Source organism: Chrysochloris asiatica, unplaced genomic scaffold (assembly GCF_000296735.1).
Source record: "Chrysochloris asiatica unplaced genomic scaffold, ChrAsi1.0 scaffold00024, whole genome shotgun sequence".
Classification (NCBI taxonomy): Eukaryota; Metazoa; Chordata; class Mammalia; order Afrosoricida; family Chrysochloridae; genus Chrysochloris; species Chrysochloris asiatica.
Genome location: NW_006408542.1, coordinates 22,648,824 through 22,670,108, shown reverse-complemented (window position 1 = coordinate 22,670,108; position 21,285 = coordinate 22,648,824). Strand labels below are relative to the sequence as shown.

At 40.9% G+C, this 21,285-nt stretch overlaps 1 protein-coding gene across 3 annotated transcripts in view; it reads right to left on the bottom strand.

Moving 5' to 3' along the window:
- PPP1R21 (protein phosphatase 1, regulatory subunit 21) overlaps positions 1-19,189 on the bottom strand; it is a 113,973-nt gene extending 94,784 nt beyond the window's left edge. For all 3 annotated transcript variants that reach the window (XM_006839438.1, XM_006839436.1, XM_006839437.1), the window contains exons 1-2: positions 18,965-19,189; positions 1,229-1,297 (exon numbers count right to left, since the gene is read on the bottom strand). In XM_006839438.1, the coding sequence (XP_006839501.1) occupies positions 1,229-1,297; positions 18,965-19,021 (126 nt within the window). In that variant the 5' untranslated portion in view covers positions 19,022-19,189. The remainder of the gene's footprint in view (positions 1-1,228; positions 1,298-18,964) is intronic.
- Between the last annotated feature and the right edge of the window lie 2,096 nt (positions 19,190-21,285).

Below are 21,285 nucleotides of genomic sequence, written 5' to 3'. Positions count from 1 at the left end.
TGCTCAGCATACAGGATGAATAAGTATGGTGAAAGAATACAACCCTGTCGTACACCATTTCTTAATTTTAAACTATTAAGTGTTCCCATCTGTTTGAACTGACTCTTGGTCCATGTACAGATCCTCAAGAGCACAATTAAGTGTTCTGGAATACCCATACTTTGCAGTGTTGTCCATAGCTTGTCATGATCCACACAACTGAAAGACTTTGCGTAGTCAATAAAGCACAGGTAAACATCTTTCTGGTATTCTCTGCTTTCAGCCAAGATCCATTGCACTTCAGCAACGATATCCCTCGTTCCATGGCCTCTTCTGAATCTGGCTTGAACCTCTGGAATGTCTGTTAATGTTTGCTTGCAGCCATTTCTGCATTACCTTGAGTGAAACTTTACTCACATGGGATATCAAATAGATTGTCTGATGATTTCAGCATTCTGTCCAGTCACCTCTTTGGAATGGGCACAAATATGGATCTCTTCCAATTAGTCGGCCAGATAGGTGTCTTCCAAATTTCTTGGCAGAGATGAGTGAGTGCCTAACTCTCTTGAAATATTTCCATTTTTATTCCATCTGTTCCTGTTGCCTTGTTCTTTGCCAATTCCTTCAATGCACCTTGGACTGCCTCCTTCAGGATCATTGGCTGTTGATCATATGCTATCTCTTGAAACGGTTGAACATTAAGCATTTCCTTTTGGTACAATGACTGTGTATTACTTCCATCTTCTCTTGATGCTTTCTTCATCATTCAGTAATTGGCCCTGAGAATCCTTCAAATAACGAAAGTCACTTGTAGAAAACCCTAAATGTGGTATCTGTGAGTTGCAACCAACTCAGCATCCCACAACAACTACGTGCTAATATAAATATGATATAAATATGACTATGAAACAGTCTCTTCAGAGAGCTTCAACTAATGATGAAGATAGATTAAGAAATCCCTTTAATCTAGATGAATTTATCTAAATAAAGTCCTTGAAGTATAGGCGAAATGCATCAAATCAAGTTAAATAACACTATTTTTGGTCATTTTTTAGCTAAGGCAGTCAAAGTACATTACATTCATCCCTTAGCAATATTAAATATACATAAAAAATACCTTACCTTTTGCTGCTCTTGGTGAATAAGTGTCAGATTCGGGACTTTAACCCAGAAAACTGGCTGAATTCCCTGTGTGGAGCATCCCACACATGAACTTTAGCCCGTACAACACAAGTACCCTGTTGCATACCTTTAAAGCAGCAGAATTTGCTTGTTCATCCACCACGCCTTTTTTTAGGACCTGATTCTGAGCCCGCAGCTGAAACAGAGGAAGCAGTAATTCAAGTTTCAATATAAAGCATTCACAAGTAAGGAAATCAATGATCATTGCTCTACAAGAATTACTACACTATCTTTTCACATATACATGAGAATGAAAAAAAATAGTAGCTCCAAAGAGAATAGTAAATATAATTCTGCCACTTTTCAGATGGGGAAACATCTACCCAAAGACATAAAACTAATCAACTAATCAGTGGGAAAAGTGGGATTAAAATCCACATCTCCTGACTTCCAGCCCATCATTCTTTCTGGGAAACCAAGTTACCTCCTTAAGTAAAAACTCACTACTAATATAATAATGAAGCACTGAATGTACCATTGTACTTGAAATTCAGGCATACCATTCATTTGTAAATACAAACAAGTGGATAAATTATCAAGTCAGAATTATATAGGCAATATCATGAGGGGCTCAATGAGACCTTGTGCCTAATATTGACATGGAAATACCAGCAGCAACAGTGGTCTCAGGGATAGTAAGTCTGTCATCAGGCTTCAGCTGATAAAAGTATACGATACAAGCGAGAACAGGCTCAACTTAAGAATAATAATAGCTGCTAACACGTGAATGTGCATTAGACACCAGGCACCGTCCTAAATGCTTTACATGTATTACCTCATCGAGTCCTCACAACTCTCTGGGTAAGTACTATAATGATATCTGTTTTACAGATGAGGAAGCTGAGGCACAGAGAAATGAAGTAAACACTGAGATTCAGACCCAGGAGTCTTGAGCTGTGTCACAATGCCAATGCCTTTATACTGACTACTGTTTTACAAAGCTCCAGCACTTGTCTGTCAGTTTGTCATACTGTGATGGCTTGTGTGTTGCTGTGATGCTGGAAGTTATGCTGCCAGTATTTTAACTACCAGCAGAGTCAACCCACGGTGGATAGGTTTCAGCTGAGCTTCTAGTCCACATAGACTAGGAAGAAGAAGAGGTGAACCAGTTCTGAATGTCTGATCACTGAAAACCTTATGAATGGCAGGGGAACACTGTCAAATGTAGTGCCACAAGATGAGCCTCTCAGGTTGGAGGGTCCTTAAAATATGACTAGGAAAGAGTTGCAAGCAGCAAGCAGACAAGAGTTACAAAGCAAAACTTTCAGGACCTTCATCTGCTGATATGGAAAGAGCTGCAAACATCCATTAATAATAGGAAAATGGAACGCAAGACATCTGAATCTAGGAAAACTGGATGTTGTAAAAAATGAATGGAAAGCATAAAGATGATAAACTAGGCACTGGTGAGCTGAAATAAACAGGTACTGGCAATTCTGAATTGGATGACTCATGGTTTACTACTCCGGTAAGGATAAATTGAAGAGGAATGGTGTTGCACTAATCTTAAAAAATGTCATTTCAAGATCTAGCTTAAGTACAATGCTGTCTGTGGTAGGATAAATTCATATGCCTACAAGGAAGACCAGTTAATAATACCACTATTTCAAATTTATGTACCAATTACTAAAGTCATTGATGATGAAAGTGAAAAATTCTATCAACTTCTTTAGTTTGTAATTGATCAAGCATGCAATTAAGATGTGTTGGTAATTACTGGTGATAGAAATACTAAAGTTGGAAACAAAGAGGAAAGATCAGTAGATGGAAAATATGGCCTTGATAGAAATTAGGCTGGAAATTATATGATGCGTTTTGCAAGACCAAAGACTTTAAGAACTTTTTCATTGCAATACCTTTTTTCAACGATACAAAAGGTGACTGTACACATGGATCTCACCAGAAGGAATACACAGAAATCAAATTGACTCTGTCAAGGAAAGAGAAAGGCGCTCTGGCAGCATAGTGGTTACGAGTTGGGCTGCTAACCTCAAGGTCAGCAGTTAGAAAGTACCAGCTGCTCCACAAGAGAATGGTGAGGCTTTCTGCTCCCGTAAAGATTTACAGCCTCGGAACCCTATACAGGGTCGCTATGAATTGGAACCAACTCCATGGCACATTACCACCGCCAGGGAAGAGAGCAGTTCTGATGTGGCACTGTAGGAAAATAACACTGGACTATAAGGTCAGTGTGAACCGAAAGGTCGACAGTTCAAACTCACCAGCCACTCCTCGGAAGCTCTATAGAGGGTCACTATGAGTTGGAACCGATTCAACGGTACTTAACAACAACAACAACATAGGAAGAGAGAAATCCTGATGTGGCACTGCCGAATAATGCACTGAACCACAAGGTCAATTTGAGCCACAAGGTCGGAAGTTCAAACCCTCTTCAGAAACCTTAGACAGGACCACTATGAGTTAGAACCAACTGGACAGCACTTAACAACAATGGGAAGAGAAGATGGAGAAATTCAGTAACATCAAAATAAGGCCAGGGGCCGACTGTCGAACAAACCATCAATTGCTCATATGCAAAGTTCAGACTGAAATTGAAGAAAATTAAAACAAGTCCAAGAGAGTCAATATATGACCTTGACTAGATCCCACCTAAATTTAGGGACCATCTCAAGAACATATTTGATACATTAGACACTAATGATATTAAGAACATCGTACATAAAGTAAAAGCTCATTAAAAAGACAGGAAAGAAAGAAAAGACCAAAATGGATGCCAGAAAGACTCCAAAACTTGCTTTTCGGCATAGAGAAGCTAAAGCAAATGGAAAGAAATGAGGAAGCAAAAGAGATAAACAGGAAATTTCAAAGGGAAGCTCAAGAAGACAAAGTCAAATACTACAATGAAATGTGCAAAGACCTGGAATTGGAAAAATAAAAGGGAGTAACAGGCTCAGCATTTCTCAAACTGAAAGAACAGAAGAAAAAAGTCAAGCCTCCAGTTTCAATACTGAAGGATTTTATTGGCAAAATGTTGATTTATGCAGAAAGCCCCAATAAGAAGATGGAAAGAATACACAGTTACTGTACCAAAAAGAACTAGTAGATGCTCAATCATTTCAAGATAGATCATATGATCTAGAACTGATGGTACATAAGGAAGACGTCAGAGCTGTACTGAAGGCACTGGAAAAAACTGATGGAACACAACCTGAAATGTTTCAACAAATTGATGCAAGCTTGGAGGTGCTCACTCATCTATGCCAAGGAATTTTGAAGACAACTACCTGACCAACTGGAAGAGATTCATATTTGTGCCCATTCCAAAGAAAAGTGATCCAACAAACTGTGGAAATCATTGAGCAATATCATTAATATCACATGCAAGTAAAACGTTGCTGAAGATAACTCAAAAATGGTTTCAACAGTATACACTGATATAGAACTTTCAGAAATTCAGGTCAGATTCAGAAGAGGACGTGGAACTAAGGATACCATTGCTGATGTCCAAAGGATCTTGGCTGAAAGCAGACAATACCAGAAAGATACTTTACTATGCTATGGCACTGGACTGTCTGGATCATGACAAACTTTGGATAACATTGCAAAGAACTGGTATACCAAAACACTTAATTGTGCTCATAATGAACCTATACCTAGACCAAGCGGCATTTGTTGAACATAACAACTGAATGGTTTAATCAGGAAATGTGTATGCCATGGTTGTATTCTTTCATCATACTTACCCAATCTCTATGCTGAGCAAATAATCCTAACTGGATTATATGAAGAACATGGCATCAGAATTGGAAGAGGACTTATTAACAACTTCAGATATGCAGATGACATAACCTTGCTTGCTGGAAGCAAAGAGGACTTCAAATACTTATGATTTCAAAGACTATAGCCTTCAGTATGGATTGTACCTCAATGTAAAGAAAACAAAAATCCTCAAATCTGTACCAATCAATAGCATAATGATAAGGAAGTAAAGAGCTGAACAGGAAATTTCAAAGGGCAGCTCGAGAAGACAAAGTCAAATACTATAATAAAATGTTCAAAGACTTACAGCTAGAAAAACACAAGGGAAAAACAGGCTCAGCATTTCTAAAACTGAAATAACTGATGGAGAAAAACTCAAGCCTTGGTTTGCAATACTGAAGGCAAAATATTGAACTGCTACAACTAGTTTTGAATTATCTTCAGCAAAATTTTACTTGCATGTAATATAAATGGTATTGTTTGATGATTTCTGCAGTCTGTTGGATACCTTTCTTTGAAGTAGGCACAAATACGAATCTCTTCCAATGGGTTGGAGAGCTGACTGTCTTCCAGATTTCTTCGCACAGAAGAAAACACAAAAGACTGAAGTTGTCAAAGACTTCATTTTGCCTAGATTCACAATCAAAGCACATGGAAACAGCAGTCAAGAAACAAAACACTATTAACAGTAGGAAAATCTGCTGCAAAAGACCTCTTTTAAATGTTAAAAGATCAAAGATGTCAATTTGAGGACTAGCTGTGCCTGACCCAAGCCATGGTATTTTCAAACACCTCATATGCATGTGGAAGTTGAACATGAATAAGGAAGACTGGAGAAGAATTAATGCATTTGAATTATGATGTTGGAGAAGAATATTGAAAGTGCCATGAACTGCCAGAACAAATACATCTGTCTTACAAGGAGGACAGCTACAATGCTCCTTAGATGTGAGGATGGGGAGACTTTGTCTCTCATACTTTTGGTATGTCAGGAGGGATCAGTTCCTGAAGAAAGACAACATGCTTGATACGTGTTGTTGTCAAGTGTCATCAAGTTGGCTGTACATTTTTGCAAGAGCAGAAGCCTCATCTTTCTCCTGTGGAGTGGCTAGTGGGCTCGAACCACTGACCTTATGGTTCACAGTCCAGTGCTTATCCTATAGAACCACCACACTCCCCTGGTAAAGCACAGGGTCAGCACAAAAGAAGATCCCACCCTCCCACCACAAGGAGATGGACCAGATATGGTGCCCTAAACATAACAAGTGGAAGTATGGGACAGGACTTAGTTCTGTTAATGCACAGAATTGCTATGAGTCAGAACTGTTTCAATGTCACCTAACAACAACATTACAAAATCACATTTAAGGGATGCAAGCAATGAGAAGTGAGGATGTCTTTGGGGAAGAGGTAGGACTTAGGTTTTGTGGTGTTTTTTTCCCCCACAGTTTTTTAGTTGAGGTATAACTTTAAAGTATAGAAATCAAAATTATACATCTTGATGAATTTTTATGTATGCACCTGGATGAGCACTGGCTTGGTTTGGTAAGATAAAGTTAAAGCAAAGTGCTCACAGCAGGAAGAACACAGCGTGTCAGTAGAAGTCTATAGACACCACGTGGCCAGAGCAAAAGGTTTACAGAACAATATTCTGAGTGCTCAGGAGAGACAAGAGACCAGGTCCTTCTCTGAAAAAGTAAAAGAATAGGATAATTTTAACTAAGTGCTTAAAAAAAGTATCTTATTTCTTATTCTTCACAACTCAAATCCCTTTTCTATGCCAAAAGAGTAGGGATATTTAAGCATTTGAAATGCAACAGAAAATTGAGCTAACATTCTAAAAAGTAAAGCAGGACTATTATAGATGTCAGAGCAAAAGACAAAACAGACAAGCTTCTTCTCGCTTCAGAAAGCAAAAGGTTACAGTTCCCTGTCACAACAGAAAGAAGCCCCACATCTTGTCTCTGCCATTAACTAGGTAATATGAGCTTTAAACCTTGTTAAGCCTCAGTCTGGTATGGCACTATAGGATCATCAGCATTGAACTGTGAACACGAAGTTGACAGTCTAAACCCACGAACGAGCTGCTCCTCGAAAACCCTACACAGGGCTGCTAAGAGTTGGAACCAATTCGACGGTACTTAACAAACAACAAGTCTCAGTCAGTCATGGAGCCCTGGTGTGGCGCTGTAGAATAAGCACTAGACTGTAAGGTCAGTTTGAACAGCAAGGTCAGTGGTTCAAACTCACTAGCCGCTAAACAGAAACCCGATACAGGGTAGCTATGAATCGGAACTGACTCAATGGCACTTAGCAACAACAAGCCTCAGGCATTTGGTCGGTAAAATTGGTCAAAGCACCTGCCCTATTTTCTTTCTTCTAAGGTTGTTATGAAAGTCAAACGAGAAACCTCTGTCAACTCACATAAAGTAAGGAATCAGAGGGACATCAGATGTATTTATTATAATTTGTGTTAAATAAAAGATATGGGGGAGATCTCATAATTTAGAAGGTAAAATGCCAAAAGTTAACCAGAACACTAGTCTTCACTGCTTTTAAAAAAGCTTTTTAAAAAGCTTTTTAAAAAGTTTTATAGACACTGAATTCTCTAGAACAGGAATTGGAAAACTAAGGCCTGCGGACCAAATTTGGACTGTTCTGTTTTTGTAAACAAATTGGAACACAGCCAAGCTCATTCATTTATGTTTTCTCTATGGCTGTTTTTGAGCTATAATGATAGAACCTAGTAATTACAACAGAAACCATATGGCCCCAACCCTAAAATATTTACTATCTGGCTCTTTTACACAAAACGGTTAGCAGCCCCTGCTCTAGAAGTCTGGATGAAAAAAATACCACTTTAAAGTTAACTTCTATCATTTGTTACTGTTGTTAAGTGCCCACACGTTGGTTCTGACTGTAGCGACCCTATGTACAACAGAAAGTTGTTGTGTTTGAGGCGCTCCCTGGTCCCGCTCCATATTCACAATTGTTGTTATGATTGCAGCCATGGTGTCAATCCATCTTGTTGAGAATCGTCCTCTTTTTTTGCTGACCTTCTACTTTCCCAAGCATGATGTCCTTTTCCAGGGACTGGTCCCTCCTGACAACATGTCCAAAGTACGAGAGACAAAGTCTCGCCACCCTTGCTTCGAAGGATCACAACTGCCTTACTTCTTTCAAAACAGATTTGTTTGTTATTCTGGCAGGTCCATGGTATTATCTTGTGGTCTAATTTTTTTTTAAATCAATGCCAACATTGTTGTTGCTGTTGTCCAGCGCTGTTGAACCTGTTCTGATTCATAGTTACCCTGGACAGGGTTTCTGAGGAGTGGCTGGTGGGTTTAAACCACTGACCTTATGCTCAGCAGTCCAACGCTTATCCTACAGCACCACACCAACATACTGTTGGATCATGTGCCACCTAGATAAGAGAATTCAACATTTTCAAGTCCACAGCGACAAAAGACAGCAATAATACTTTAGACTTTAGGTCATTTCATAACCCTTTCGTAATTTTGATCTATAATCTCGTCTTCACTGTGCGGTATTTAGAAGCTCTTACTGGCTGTTTCCATGGAGCTCTTGTGATGCATTGTATTAAGCACTGAACTGCTAACTGAAAGGTCAGCAGTTTGAAGGCACCAGCTGCTCCACTGGAGAATGACATGGCAGTCTGCTTTTACAAAAATGTACAGCCTGGGAAACCCTATGGAGCAGTTTTACGCAGTCGCTCTGAGTCAGAATTGACTTGACCGCAGTGACTTGGCGACTGCTTTAAGAGGTCCCTGGGTAGTGTAAATACTAACCTAAAACCTGGCAGTTGAGACCTATCCAGTGGTGCTATGTCAGTTTAGTGCTCTGCTTCTGTAAAGCTTACAGCCAACCCAATGGAGCAGCTCTACTCTGTCCAATAGGGTTACCAGAAGGCAGAACAAATTTGACAGCAATGAGCTTGGGTGTTTCCATGGCTTTTGTTTAATGACTGCTCTAAGAACTAGGGGTGAAGCTTAAAGTCTGCTGAATTGATCATTTCCTGTAGGACCAAAATTTAAAAAAATAACCTTGTCTATCATTTCTAAAGTACACTTCAGACTACTTAAAGTGAACTGAACAAGTCCAATTTGTTAAAATAGCCAAAACTTCCAAATTACTGCTGTTCAGAATTTAATCTTTAATTATAATTATTTTAATTACTTGAATTTCCCCTCTGATATATATTATTTCCTAAACTGATTAACAACTCAAACATGAACAGATCTTTTCATAGTATTTCTCTAAAATATATTTCTATGATTTAGTAGGTACAAGATGATGCTGATGATAACACACCACACTGCCACTGTAATTATACTCGGTGACATTTGACATTTTCTTGCTCTTCAGCATCATTGTGGCCATGTTTACTACATTACTGAATGCTGAATGAGCAGCCTGCCCGATGCTGGCACTGCTGTCATCAGTGTGTTATTTTAGGATCTATCTTTCTCCTCAGCAGCAGTCACCCCAGTGGGGAGGCAAGTGCAGTGTTTGTTTTAGAAACGGTATCGATACAGGATCACCAGATGGTCACTAGTACCTCTAGGAGACAAGTGTGGAAACTCCAAGGCACATGAATGTAACTGAGAAACAAATAACCTGAAGTCGCCATTAAAATCCCTCCACTGGCAAGTGGATTCCGACTCACAGTAACCCTGTAGGACAGAGGAGAGCTGCTTCACAGGGTTTCTGAGGCTCAAAATCTTTACCGAAGCAGACTGCCTCATTCTTCTCCTGTGGGGCTACCAGCTGGTGGGTTTGAACTGCCAACTTTGCAGTTAGCAGTCCAAGGTAAAACCCACTGTGCCATCAAGGCTCCTGAAATCTCTATTGTCATTAAGTGCTATCCAGTCGTTTCCAACTTACAGCGACCCCATAGGGTCTCTGAGAAGCGCTGGTGGGTTTGAACCTCCAACCTTATCATCTAGTGCTTATTTTACAGCCCCACACCAGGACTCCATTAGACCAATCTCTATTACAACAGAAAAACTCTCCAGAAGGAAGACTGCCTATTTGCAGCAGCTGTGCACCAGGCCCTTCAGGTCCGTTCATACAGAAATAATCTGTTTCAAATGAGTCAATCTCTACTCATAGCGACCCTCTCAATGACAATTCTGAAGCCCTCTTGGTCCTTTTAAATCTGTTGTTTCGTATCCTGTAATCTTCTGATGAGCTTTATCTTGACTTTGAAAGCATAGTTCTTCCTCCTCCTGACCAAACAAATCTCATCTGTTCTTTCAGGAAACTACTTTCCACTTCTGGTCCCACTTCCTCCACACACCTTTCCTAAGCACCCCTATGGTCCACAGTGAGCTTGTCCTCAGTGCTAATGACACATACTAGTTGTAGGCCATCTGTCATTAAACTGTCCAGTTTTAACCTTATGCCAAAGCAGTAACTTACATTTACTAATCTATGTCAACTAAAATGATTTCTGTACTCATCTTCCATCTGTCAACTAAATTTCATGAGACTTTACACTGTATTTTCTCATATCACCCACCTACAATGAAATATCAATGCTAGAGATAGTAACTTAGTCAATGTATTTTTAGTTTTTTAACCATATTCAACCCTGTATATAAAGGTAGTTAACAACAGTGTTGTTGTTAAGTGCCATCGAGTTGGTTCTGATCCATAGCGACCCTGGATAGGGTTTCCGAGGAGCGGCTGGTGAGCTTGAACCTCCAACCTTGCAATTCAAATGGCTTTGCAGTCTGGCGCATTAACCCACAGCGCCAACAGTGCATTACACAATAAACTTAACAGCTAATGTCGTTATTTTAATGGACCCTTTTCAAAACTCTTCTTTAAACCTAATGGACACCAGGAATCCTCAAAAGTCCTACGCCTAACTCTCTAATGGCGAGGGTCCTGCCTTGTATTATATACAACTTTGATTCTGAACCAGCCCAGCCTCAGTTGGGCCCATCACAAAGCTTCCTCTAAGAAGAGGAGAGGTAAACCAACTAGAACCGCTCTCACTCTGATAATTCGTGTTAGAATAATTGACCTAGGATTCGTGATTTATTACCATAGGTCACTTCACCAAGTATTAGGAGGGTCTGTGGGGAAAGAACGGTGAACCACACCTCATCTAATCCTCAACAATCTTCCGTCAGAACCACTCGACATTGCTGCTTTCATGCAATGGACACTTAAACATTTATACATATTTTATAGCCTTATCAAAAAAACCTTTAAATGTACAGTTTTTCTTCATTACAAAATAAGGTGTGCAAAACCACCAACCCTAGCCTCATCTGTAAACTCTAATTCTGGGCTTCACTGATGGGATAAAGTTATGTTGCTTAATTTTTAAAAGCTCAAGGTGCAATGGTTTCGTTTTCTTAAGTCATGTCAAAAACCTGTTGCTTCAAGTCTTAAAGCAATTCATTTGACAGAAGTAAAAGAAATAAACTTAGCTTCAGAGATAAAAGAAATTTGCTCAAGGTCTATCAGAAAGAGGTGAAGCTAGGATTCAAACCCACCTAGGTGTGTCTAGCTGCAAACACCACCGTGTTCCTTCCACCGCTACCTTCCAGGGAGTGTGCTGTCCCAGAACAAGCTTGCTTTGCTCTAAGGGCCATTTGCAGAATTCCAAAAGAAGAAATTCTACAGAAAAATTGTTTTAAAATTCTCATCCATACAGTTTGTTAATAATCTCAGCAATCGCCTGAAGGTTTCAGGGGGCATCATTAATAAAACATAGCCCACTCAACCATTAAATCAGCTGGGAAAATACGTTAAAATCGAGACTGTTCAACATATTCATTCCTCCTGTGGCTGGGATGCGAGGGCTTTCTTACCTTACAGTAAGCCTTACTTTGCCCATAGATGAAGAAAACTCTAGTATCATTCTAGACAGCACTGTCAACTCTTTTTTAAAAAAGCACTGAATTTCACGATCCAGGAAGGCTCTGAGCTGAACCTTCTACCACTCACCATTTCAGTGATCTGCTCTGATTCTCTCTGTGATGCTCTACTTTGAAGTGCTCTCAGAGTACAGCTTTTCAAGAGGGTCACAATTCAGTGTATTTTTGTTGCTGTTGTTTAGTGCCATTGAGTCGGTTCCGACCAACAGCAACACTGTATAGGGTTTCCGAGAAGGAGGTGGTGAGCTTGAACTGCCAACCTTGCAATTCAAACGGCTTTGTGGTCTGGCGCATTAACCAACAGTGCCACACCAGGACTCCAGTGTATCCTTGTTGTTGTTGTTATGTGCCGTGGCGTCGATTCCAACTCATAGTGACCCTGTACAAGGTTTCCGAGGCTATAAATCATTATGGGAGCAGAAAGCCTTATCTTTCTCTCGCAAAACAGCTGGTAGTTTCGAACGGCTGACCGTGAGATTAGCAGCCCGATTCATAACACTATGCTACCAGAGTGTATCTTCAGGGAAGCTTGTATCACTCATAACGGACTTAAACCACAGGTGAAACTGTAGACGGATTAATTCCCAAGTAACAAAGCATACTCCTCCACGCAGACAAAATCAGTTAATGTGTGTTGATCCTAGCTCTATCATTAGGTTACTCAACCTGCCAGCTCTCAAGTTAACTCTCCTGTTATTGAAGGGTTAGGGTTAGCCTGGAACCTTGAATTTAATCTCGTCTAATACCAGAGGTCCTAAGGAGCTCTGGTAGCATAGTGGTTAAGAATTGGGCTGCAAACCGCAAGGTCAGCAGTTTGAAACTACCAGCTGCACTGTGGGAGAAAGACAAGGCTTTCTGCTTCCATAAAGATTTACAGCCTCGGAAAACCCTGTACAGGGTCGCTATGAGTTGGAACTGAATCCACGGCACATAACAACAACATCAACAATACCACAGCCCCTCGAGATTAGTAAATTAAGGGCCTGTTCCGCTTAAGAAAAAAAAAAATGCATTTAAGCACATAAGCACAAAATCCTGCATGTCATATTGGCGGCAAAAATCATCTGTGGGCCCATTTCAGCAACCTCAGCCTGGATAATCCTTTGGCCCTCTTTTAGTTCACTGAAGGTCAAGGGTGGGTAGCCTCTTCTCTGCCAAAATTTATAACATCATTCGCAAGCCACACAAAATCATCAACTTAAAAATTAGCCTGCTATATTTGATCAAACAATTAATTAACTCGCTCCCTAAAGTCGGTCTTGGTGTGATGCTGTAGGATCAGCACCAGACTGCAAACCACAAGGTCGGCAGTTCAAACTCACCAGTTGCTCTAAACAACAACCAGTATTGTGAAGTATTCAAAGGTGCCCCGGTAGTTACGGGTCGGGCTGCTAACTCAAAGGTTGGTGGTTTGAACCTACCAGCCACTCCATGTAAAAGATGTGGCAATATGCTTCCATAAAAACTGCTGTTACAAGTCATCAAGTCCGTTCTGACTCCTAACAACCCTGTATAGGGTTTCCAAGGCGATACTAACTTGCAGGAGAAGAAAGCTTCATCTTCCTCCTGTGGAGCAGCTGGTGGGCTCAAAGTGCCAACCTTGTGGTTTGCACTCCAGAGTCACCATACTCCTATCCATAAAGATTGTTGTTGATAAGTGACATCAAGTTGATTCTGATTCATAGTGACCCTATCTATACAAGGTTTCCAAAGAGCAGATGGTAGGTTTGAACTGCCAGCCTGGGATTTGCAGTCCTGTGCTTATTCTACAGCGCCAGTCTTGGAACTCCTACAGGGCAGCTCTACTCTGTCCTATAAAATCCGTATGAGTTGGCACTGACTGGATGGCAATGGGCTTAAAGATCTGGAAAGACCATTCAGTCGCTCTCTTTACCTCCTTACTTGCTCCTCCTCCAGGAGGTGGGATACAGTATCTGCAGGGCTGGGAATATTTTGTTAGTGAGGCAGAAGGAAGCATCCCCTCTCAGACTTGTCTTCAGGTGGAACCCTTTCTCCTGTTCCTGTTCCTCCTGGACGAGTAAATTCACTAGGACAAAACTTCTACCCTTAACCTTTGCAGTTCAGCTGCCCTATTTGTGACTGGATGTTGTCGCTGTGAAGCGCCATCCAGTCAGTTCTGATTCATAATGATACCATACAGGGTTTCTGAGAAGTGGTTTGTGGGCTGGAACTGCCAAATTTGTGACTGGATAAAGAGGACCTGTCTTTCGAGGGCCTTGCAAAATGTGGTCTGCAGACAGCTGGCAGCAAAATCTCGGGCCCCAGCCCAGGCCTATGGAACCAGTTCACAATAGCTTCATGGGAGTCAAGTGGACACTGAATGATCTAGGGTCTAAGCTAGACGTCCTAGATATGGTGCTATAGGATATGCACGGGACTGCTATAGCACTATGCATTATGGTAACGAACAGTCACATGTGATTATGAGGAATTCTAATCTAAATTATTTTAAATTAAATACATTTTAAGATTCAACTCCTCAGAGGCACTAGCTACATTTCAAATTCTCAGTGGCTACCCTACTAACAGTACAGATATGAACACCTCCATTGTCACAGAAAGTTCTCTCAACTCTGGACCCAAAGCTGTTTATCAACTCCACTTTACTACTGTACCCTCTACCAGGTTTTTGAATCATAGGTTTTGAAAAGCTGATACTTGATTATAAACCAACCTGGAGTTTATTTCTGCTATGGAAGGGGGTGATTAATTAGCTATCTTCAGCCCCCATTATGAAAAGTAAACACAAAAATCAAAACTGATGCTTTTCCAGTACCAGTAGCTCTGTACTAAGCTTGCAAGTCTAAAACAGTTTCCAAAAGTAATTGAAAGAAAACACCAATGGCAAAATTAGTTGTTAAAGAAATAAGATGTTTGGCTTTCCCACTGACTCAAAAAGAGCTTTAAAAGATTCTTTATTGGAACACAAACTACAATACTGAAGCTGACACCCTCACTGTGAGCAATGATTCTCAAACTTCAATGGCCACTGAATAACTGGAGACATTTGTTACATGACAGATGGCTGGGGCTCAACCCAGTTTCAGACTCACGTGAGGCCTAAGAGTTTGCATTTCTAACCCATTCCCAAATGATGCTGATGATGCTGGTCCAGGGACAGCACTTTGAGAACCACTGACCCAGGCAGGGTAGGACAAATAATGGGAAGGCCCTTGTAACTTGAAACTTGACAAACATACAAGAGTGCAGGAGCTCCTGCAAAGAAGGCAGGCTGAAATCAAATGAGCCAGAACTGAGAACTTTCAGCCTCTCTTCTCCTTAACAAGACATACCAGGACATTCGAAACAGAGCAGGCTATGGAGAGAATGCCAAGCAAGAAATGGTCTTTGAATCTTAATGTACAATGTAGCAATTAGCTTTACCTCATGTCTCAATGACATTAAGTCTGTTACTATTAGATACCATCAAGTCAGTTCTGACTTATAGCAACCCTCTGTAAAAAAGGACTAAATACTGCCAGTCCTGCGTCATCCTCACAATCTTTGATCTGTTTGAACCCATTGTTGTAGCCACTGTGCAAATCCATCTCTTTGAGGGGCTTCCTGTTTTTCACTTACATTTATCACTTATCAGCTCCACAAACCTCTGAAAACCAGTCTCTACAAACTCCCCTACTCCTAATTTTTAAAGCTTCTAAAGACTGCTCAATTGCCCAGATCACCAGGGTCTTAGATCTCCACTTACTGACCCTTCGATAGTCTTCACGTTTTCAGCACTCTGTCTGCCTCTGAATTCTCATCTACCATGGACTCATGGTTCGCCTTTTGATCTAATTAGACTCTCAATTTCCTTTATGGGAGACTCTTTTGTTCCTTCTCAGAGAAAAACATGATTAAGACCAAAGTTCTTAAACAAGTCATGGGCCCTTTCCTGAATTCTACATTAAAGAAGAATGAGTAGAATCTGCAAGTGTCCTTTGTTTATCGTGATTAGCTCTACTGATACATAAACGACTTTCTACAGATGAGGGCGAGTTTTTGTTACTTTATAACCTAAATAAGGCAAAAGAAAGATGTAACTGGATTTCAACATCAGCCCACAATTTATGCCCCCTGATAGTAAAAAGGTAACAGACCCCCTCTTTCTGCTAGAAAGGTCATTCAGTAGACAAAGGGCTGGAGGTGGCATAGATTTTATTTAGAAAATGTTTAGAATTGACAGGAATCAGCAAAGGTTTTGATCTAGAAATTGCTTAGAATGAAAAGCCCATGTAGGGCAGTAGGTTAAGCACTGGGCTGCTAACAGAAAGGTCAGCAGTTTGAACCTAGCTGCTCCGTGGGAGAAATGTGGCAGTCTGCTTCCATAAAGATTTACAGCATGTGAGGCAACTCTACTCTGTCCTATAGAGTAACTCTGAGCTGGAATCTGCTCGTTACCAGTGGATTTTTTTTCAATAGGCACATGAAACCTTTTAACTGGTCTGTGTTCTCTTGGGTGTTCTAAAATCTCCCCCACATTGCAATCAAAATAATAAAAAATGACCTTGCTCAAATGAAAAGCCTCCCCCCCCCCAGCCGAATCTGGCAGAACCTTCTAGTCCCCTTAGCATCTCCTGTCACATTCTACTCACTGGCAAGTCCCCACTTTCTACCAAAGTGTTCTCTTTGAATAACTCTCAGAGTTCAACTATCATCTTTATGCGGATTGTTCCAAAAGTCTTAGCTGACAGCTCTAACTACGTGAGTAAGATCATTTTGTCTTCCAACCCTAAATTCTACAACTCCCTCTAATCTCTAATGCAACCCTTTGGCTCCAAACCAGCTCTCCTGCCTGTCAACCCTCATTCTGTCAGTGGTACTCACATTGTCTCACCTCATAACTTCACAGTCAACTTTGGCTCTTCCCTAACTCACCACATCCAATTAATAACAGTGCTCCACAGAACGTATGAAATACAAGGACAAATGTTTTTATATCTCTTTAGAGCTTTCAATGAACACATACACAAAGCAGGCACTGAAAAAGAAGTATGACTACAAAGTAACAAAGTGATTTTTAAACCACAAGTCTTGCATCTAGCCCCATCTCTCCAGACCAACAGTCTCTAACTCCATCTAAGCCTACAGTACTCTAGTTCAACAGCTTCTTGTTTGGTCTTCTCTTCCAATCCATGGTCTTTCCCTATTCCAACCCATCATCCATATACCAGTATCCTTCCTAAAAAGCAATTATCGCTTGTAGTATATATCCTTTAGTTGGTTGATGATGCATGGAGGGAATTGTAACCATGGCAATGAAACGATATACCATAGAATTAATGTAAAATTAATGTTCTCCCATGTAAACTATCAAATAATTCACAATAAAAAATTTTTTTTTAATTTTAAAGAAATTATCGTTACTGTACTCAAAAACCCTTGAAGTTGCCATACTATTCAACAGATAAAGTTCAAATGTCTTATATGACATTCACAATTCTGTATGCTTGGTCTGAATAACCTCTCCAACCTCATCTTACCAGTTCTGGCCATGTAGCTTTAAACTCTTTCATAAGATGCTCCCTTTGCCTGGAATGCTATCATTTTCTCCCTTCCTCTTCCCTACTCTCAATCTGAGTAACTTCTACCCTTACTTGCCTGTCTCCTCTGGGTACCCACTGAACAGTAAGACACTTCTCATACTGTATAATTATGCTCCATGTCAGAATATTCTACTAACGGTGAGCTCCTTATTATTCAACAGACCCAAGTCAACTACTCACTAAGATCATATAACAAATGTCTATTGAAGGAATGAGTTTACATTTCCAAAAAGATAAATCTCTCCATTTTTATTATTTTAGGAGGCTGCTCAAAAAATTTGCAGGGGGCTCCACTTTCATCTTTGGGAATCTTGTTGACTACTTAAAGAAAATCAGTCCCTTTACATTATACACGTGAAACATTTTCAACCAGAGACTGGAGAGCCAAGCTTGAACACTGCCATCCTCTCCTTACTCCCTTCATCATGTGCATTTGTTCCAAATAATCTGGCCTTTGAAGCAGGAAAAAAAAATTCAAAAATCCTCCCTTAAATAATGAAAATGTGCCATCCCTGATGGTATATAAAACCTGTCACAGGCTCTTAACACAATTTTAAATAGAACTGCAAAAAAAGTTTTGCCAGTAGTAGCACTGATGGAGTACGCTCAGGATCTCAAGTCATTTGATTGTGAAACGGTTAAAGTGTGTCTGTTTAGTTACACATTTTCTTTTGTTTTACCTCCAGGGAATGTTTCATTTTACTTTGCTGCTTATTAGGTTAGTTGAATGAAATCATTAAATAAAATTTTTAAAAGTGTCTGTTTCTCCAAAGTGTAAACAAGGGGCTGACTCTTCCCCACTGCCTCCATGAATGCCAAAATAATTGTGAATTCTAGAGTTAATGGCTCCTGAACCGATTTCCACCTATGTACAATCTGATTTACAGGTTCATTACAGTATCCATAAAGCAGAAACACCCTACCCAGAAGCAGCACTGCCTTTTTCCAAGGAAAGGGGTTCCAGCATTTAAAAAATTGAGGTCATAAACACAATGGGGCAGATCTCTCTAATTTACTTAATTCTGCTGTGCTTTGCCCCAATCTAGGTGATCAAAGAAAAAAGAAAAGGACACAGCCCTAGCTCTCAAGCTTTCAAAACCATTCCGATATCTTGTCAAAGCACCCTTCCCTTCCCTGGTGAAGCAATTTACATGTATGACCCCTTATTTACCCTCCCGAAATGATGTAAGGGACAGGGGGAAATAAATCATATCACCCTCATGGGATGAGAGAAAGGTTGATGTTCCCATCACTAGGCTGGGAAAAGAGGAAGTAGCGAGGGAAGGAGGTGGTCTTCACCTTTCCCTGCTCCTCCTGGCCAGCAACAGAGACAGGATTTCTGACATCCCAGTTCAAAGCCTACTTGTTCAGTGAAAGGGAAGAATCAAACTCCCGGCTTCATTCCGCAGAAATGAACACCAACCAAGACACCGCCCGGCCCTTTCCCCCAGGGAGCTGCAGGTGGAGATAAGGTAATGGAGGCCAGCGAAAACAGAGGAGAGCGCACGCTTGCACCCACCGCTTCCCCCTCCGTCCCTAGTCGCTGTCAAGGCAACCCGAGGCCGTAGGGCCGGGGACCCCCTACTCCCCGCCCACGATGGGTACCTTCGAGTACTCCTGGGCCAGCTTCTGGTACTTCCCCTGCAACTCTGCTGAGGCCATGGCCTCCCCCGCCCCGTCCAGGCCAGGCGGCCCAGGCCGCTCAGCCCCGCCCCCGGACCCCAGCCCCAGACACGCTCCCGGGTACGGCTCCACCAGCGTCCGCCAGCTCTGCCACAGCGACAGCCACCGCGCCTCCTCCTCCACTTCCGGGTTCGCCGGGTGGGAGGAAAGGGGAGTGGGCCGGGGCGGAGCGACTGCCGGGGGTGGGGCGACGTCTTGACTTAGCCACCCCGCCCTCTTACGCCCCAGCACGTGCGCGCGCAGTTTCACTGACTGCCTCGGCTCTGACTCTGAGGCCAGGGGGCGCCATCTTGGTGCGTGGTCCAAGATGGCGACATGGAACAGAGAAAGAATCGGAGGAGGAAGAAGGATGAGCAACCACGGAATGGGCGGGGGACGAAAGAGAGGGGCGGTGGTTGAGAGGAGCTAAGGACCGGAAGAAGAAACATTCTTAGCGCATCAAGAATTCTAGCTGCCGCCCCTACTGGTTCCTATGGCAACCGCTGGCGTTTGATGGTTACAGAACCTGGATGAAAAGACAGACCTGTATATTCCATTCCACTATCTCGTTATCCCGATAAGATGGCACAGGACATGCCTGCACTCTCAGACTTTCCCAAATTTGTACCCTCTCCTGCTTCTGACCTTGCAAATCTTTATATTGTTTTTTGTATTTTCTACCCACTCCTGCCCGCATTTGCAAACTACATCAGACAAGAGCCTTTTTCAGCAGATTGGGGGAAAAGAATGACACCGCCACGCGTGCAGAATAGACTGGACGTTACTGGCAAGTAGCTGGGAAGTTAAGTTAAAAAAATAAGATATTTTATGTCCCTTTTGCAAGAATTAAAAGTCCGATGATGCATGGACAGGATGATAACTATGGCAATGAAATGATGTATGATGGAATGAATGTAAAACTGATGTTCCCCTATGTAAACTATCATACAATACACAATAAAACATTTTAAAAAATAATAATTAAAAGTCCACCACTACTCATTAAAAAATATATCAAAGACATGTTAGGTATTGTTCTAGGGATTGCATTAATTGCAACTTTCAGATGTAATATTGGTAGAGGAATGAATAAATAAATTTAGGTATACGTTAACCAAAAATTATAGTATGGCAGCTAAATAATGAACTACATCTATATACATTCACCAACATGAGATGGCAAAACACCATGTTAAGTGTAAAAAATACAATGCAGCAAGCCGTCACCTCATCTGCATGTGAAAATTAGGTAATGAATAAGGAAGCGTGTAGAAGAAATGATACCTTTGAGTTATGGTATTAGAGAAGAATATTGAAAGTACCATGGACTGCCAGAAGAACAAACAAATCTGTATTGGAAGAAATACATCCAGAAGTTCCTTAGAAGCTAGGATGGCAGGACTTGTCTCTCATACCTGGGACATATTATTTGGAGGGACCAGTCCTTGGAGAAGGACAATATGCTTGCTAAAGTAAGTGTCAGCGAAGAAGAGGAAGACATCCAACAAGACAGATTGGCACAGTAGCTGCAGCAATGAGATCAAACATAACAAGTGTGAGGATACATAGGTTCTCTGAGTTACAACCAACTCAACAGCAACTAACAATACAGTATAAAAGGATCCTTGGTATGGCTCTGTAGGATAAGCCCTGGACTGCTAACCACAAGGTTTGCAGTTCAAATCCACCTGTGACTCCACAGAAGAAAGAATTATAGTCTAGGGTCTCTATGAGTTGGAAACCAGTTGATGACACTAGGTTTGGTTTTGGCTTCTTTATGATATAAAAATATACATTTGAAAATATGAAATAACATTTGTGTGGTTGATACACATATGAACTTGTATTTAATAAACAGAAAGTAGCTGGAAGGATACTCATAAAATTCTGGATATTGGTTGCCTCCAGTGAACAGGATGAAGAGAACAAAAAAGCATGAACTTTCTTTCATTTATTTTTTAAAGCAGATATGACAGGATGTTAACATTTACTAGTTCTAGGTAATAGACACAAAGTTGTTTGCTATCTTGTCAGTTTGAAATGCTTGAAATTGTTTCCATGATTTAAAAACCATTTGTACTATACTAGTTTCCTATTTGGCTATGAGCAAGTCTGAGTTTTTATGGTGAAACACTGAGCTTGGATGCATTTCCAGCCATTGTAATATCTTAAGAAGATTATAATCTTTTTAAAAAATTGTTTATATGTTTTATTTTGATAAGAGCCACGTCCTACTGTTTAAACTTTCAGAATGATTTTTAAAT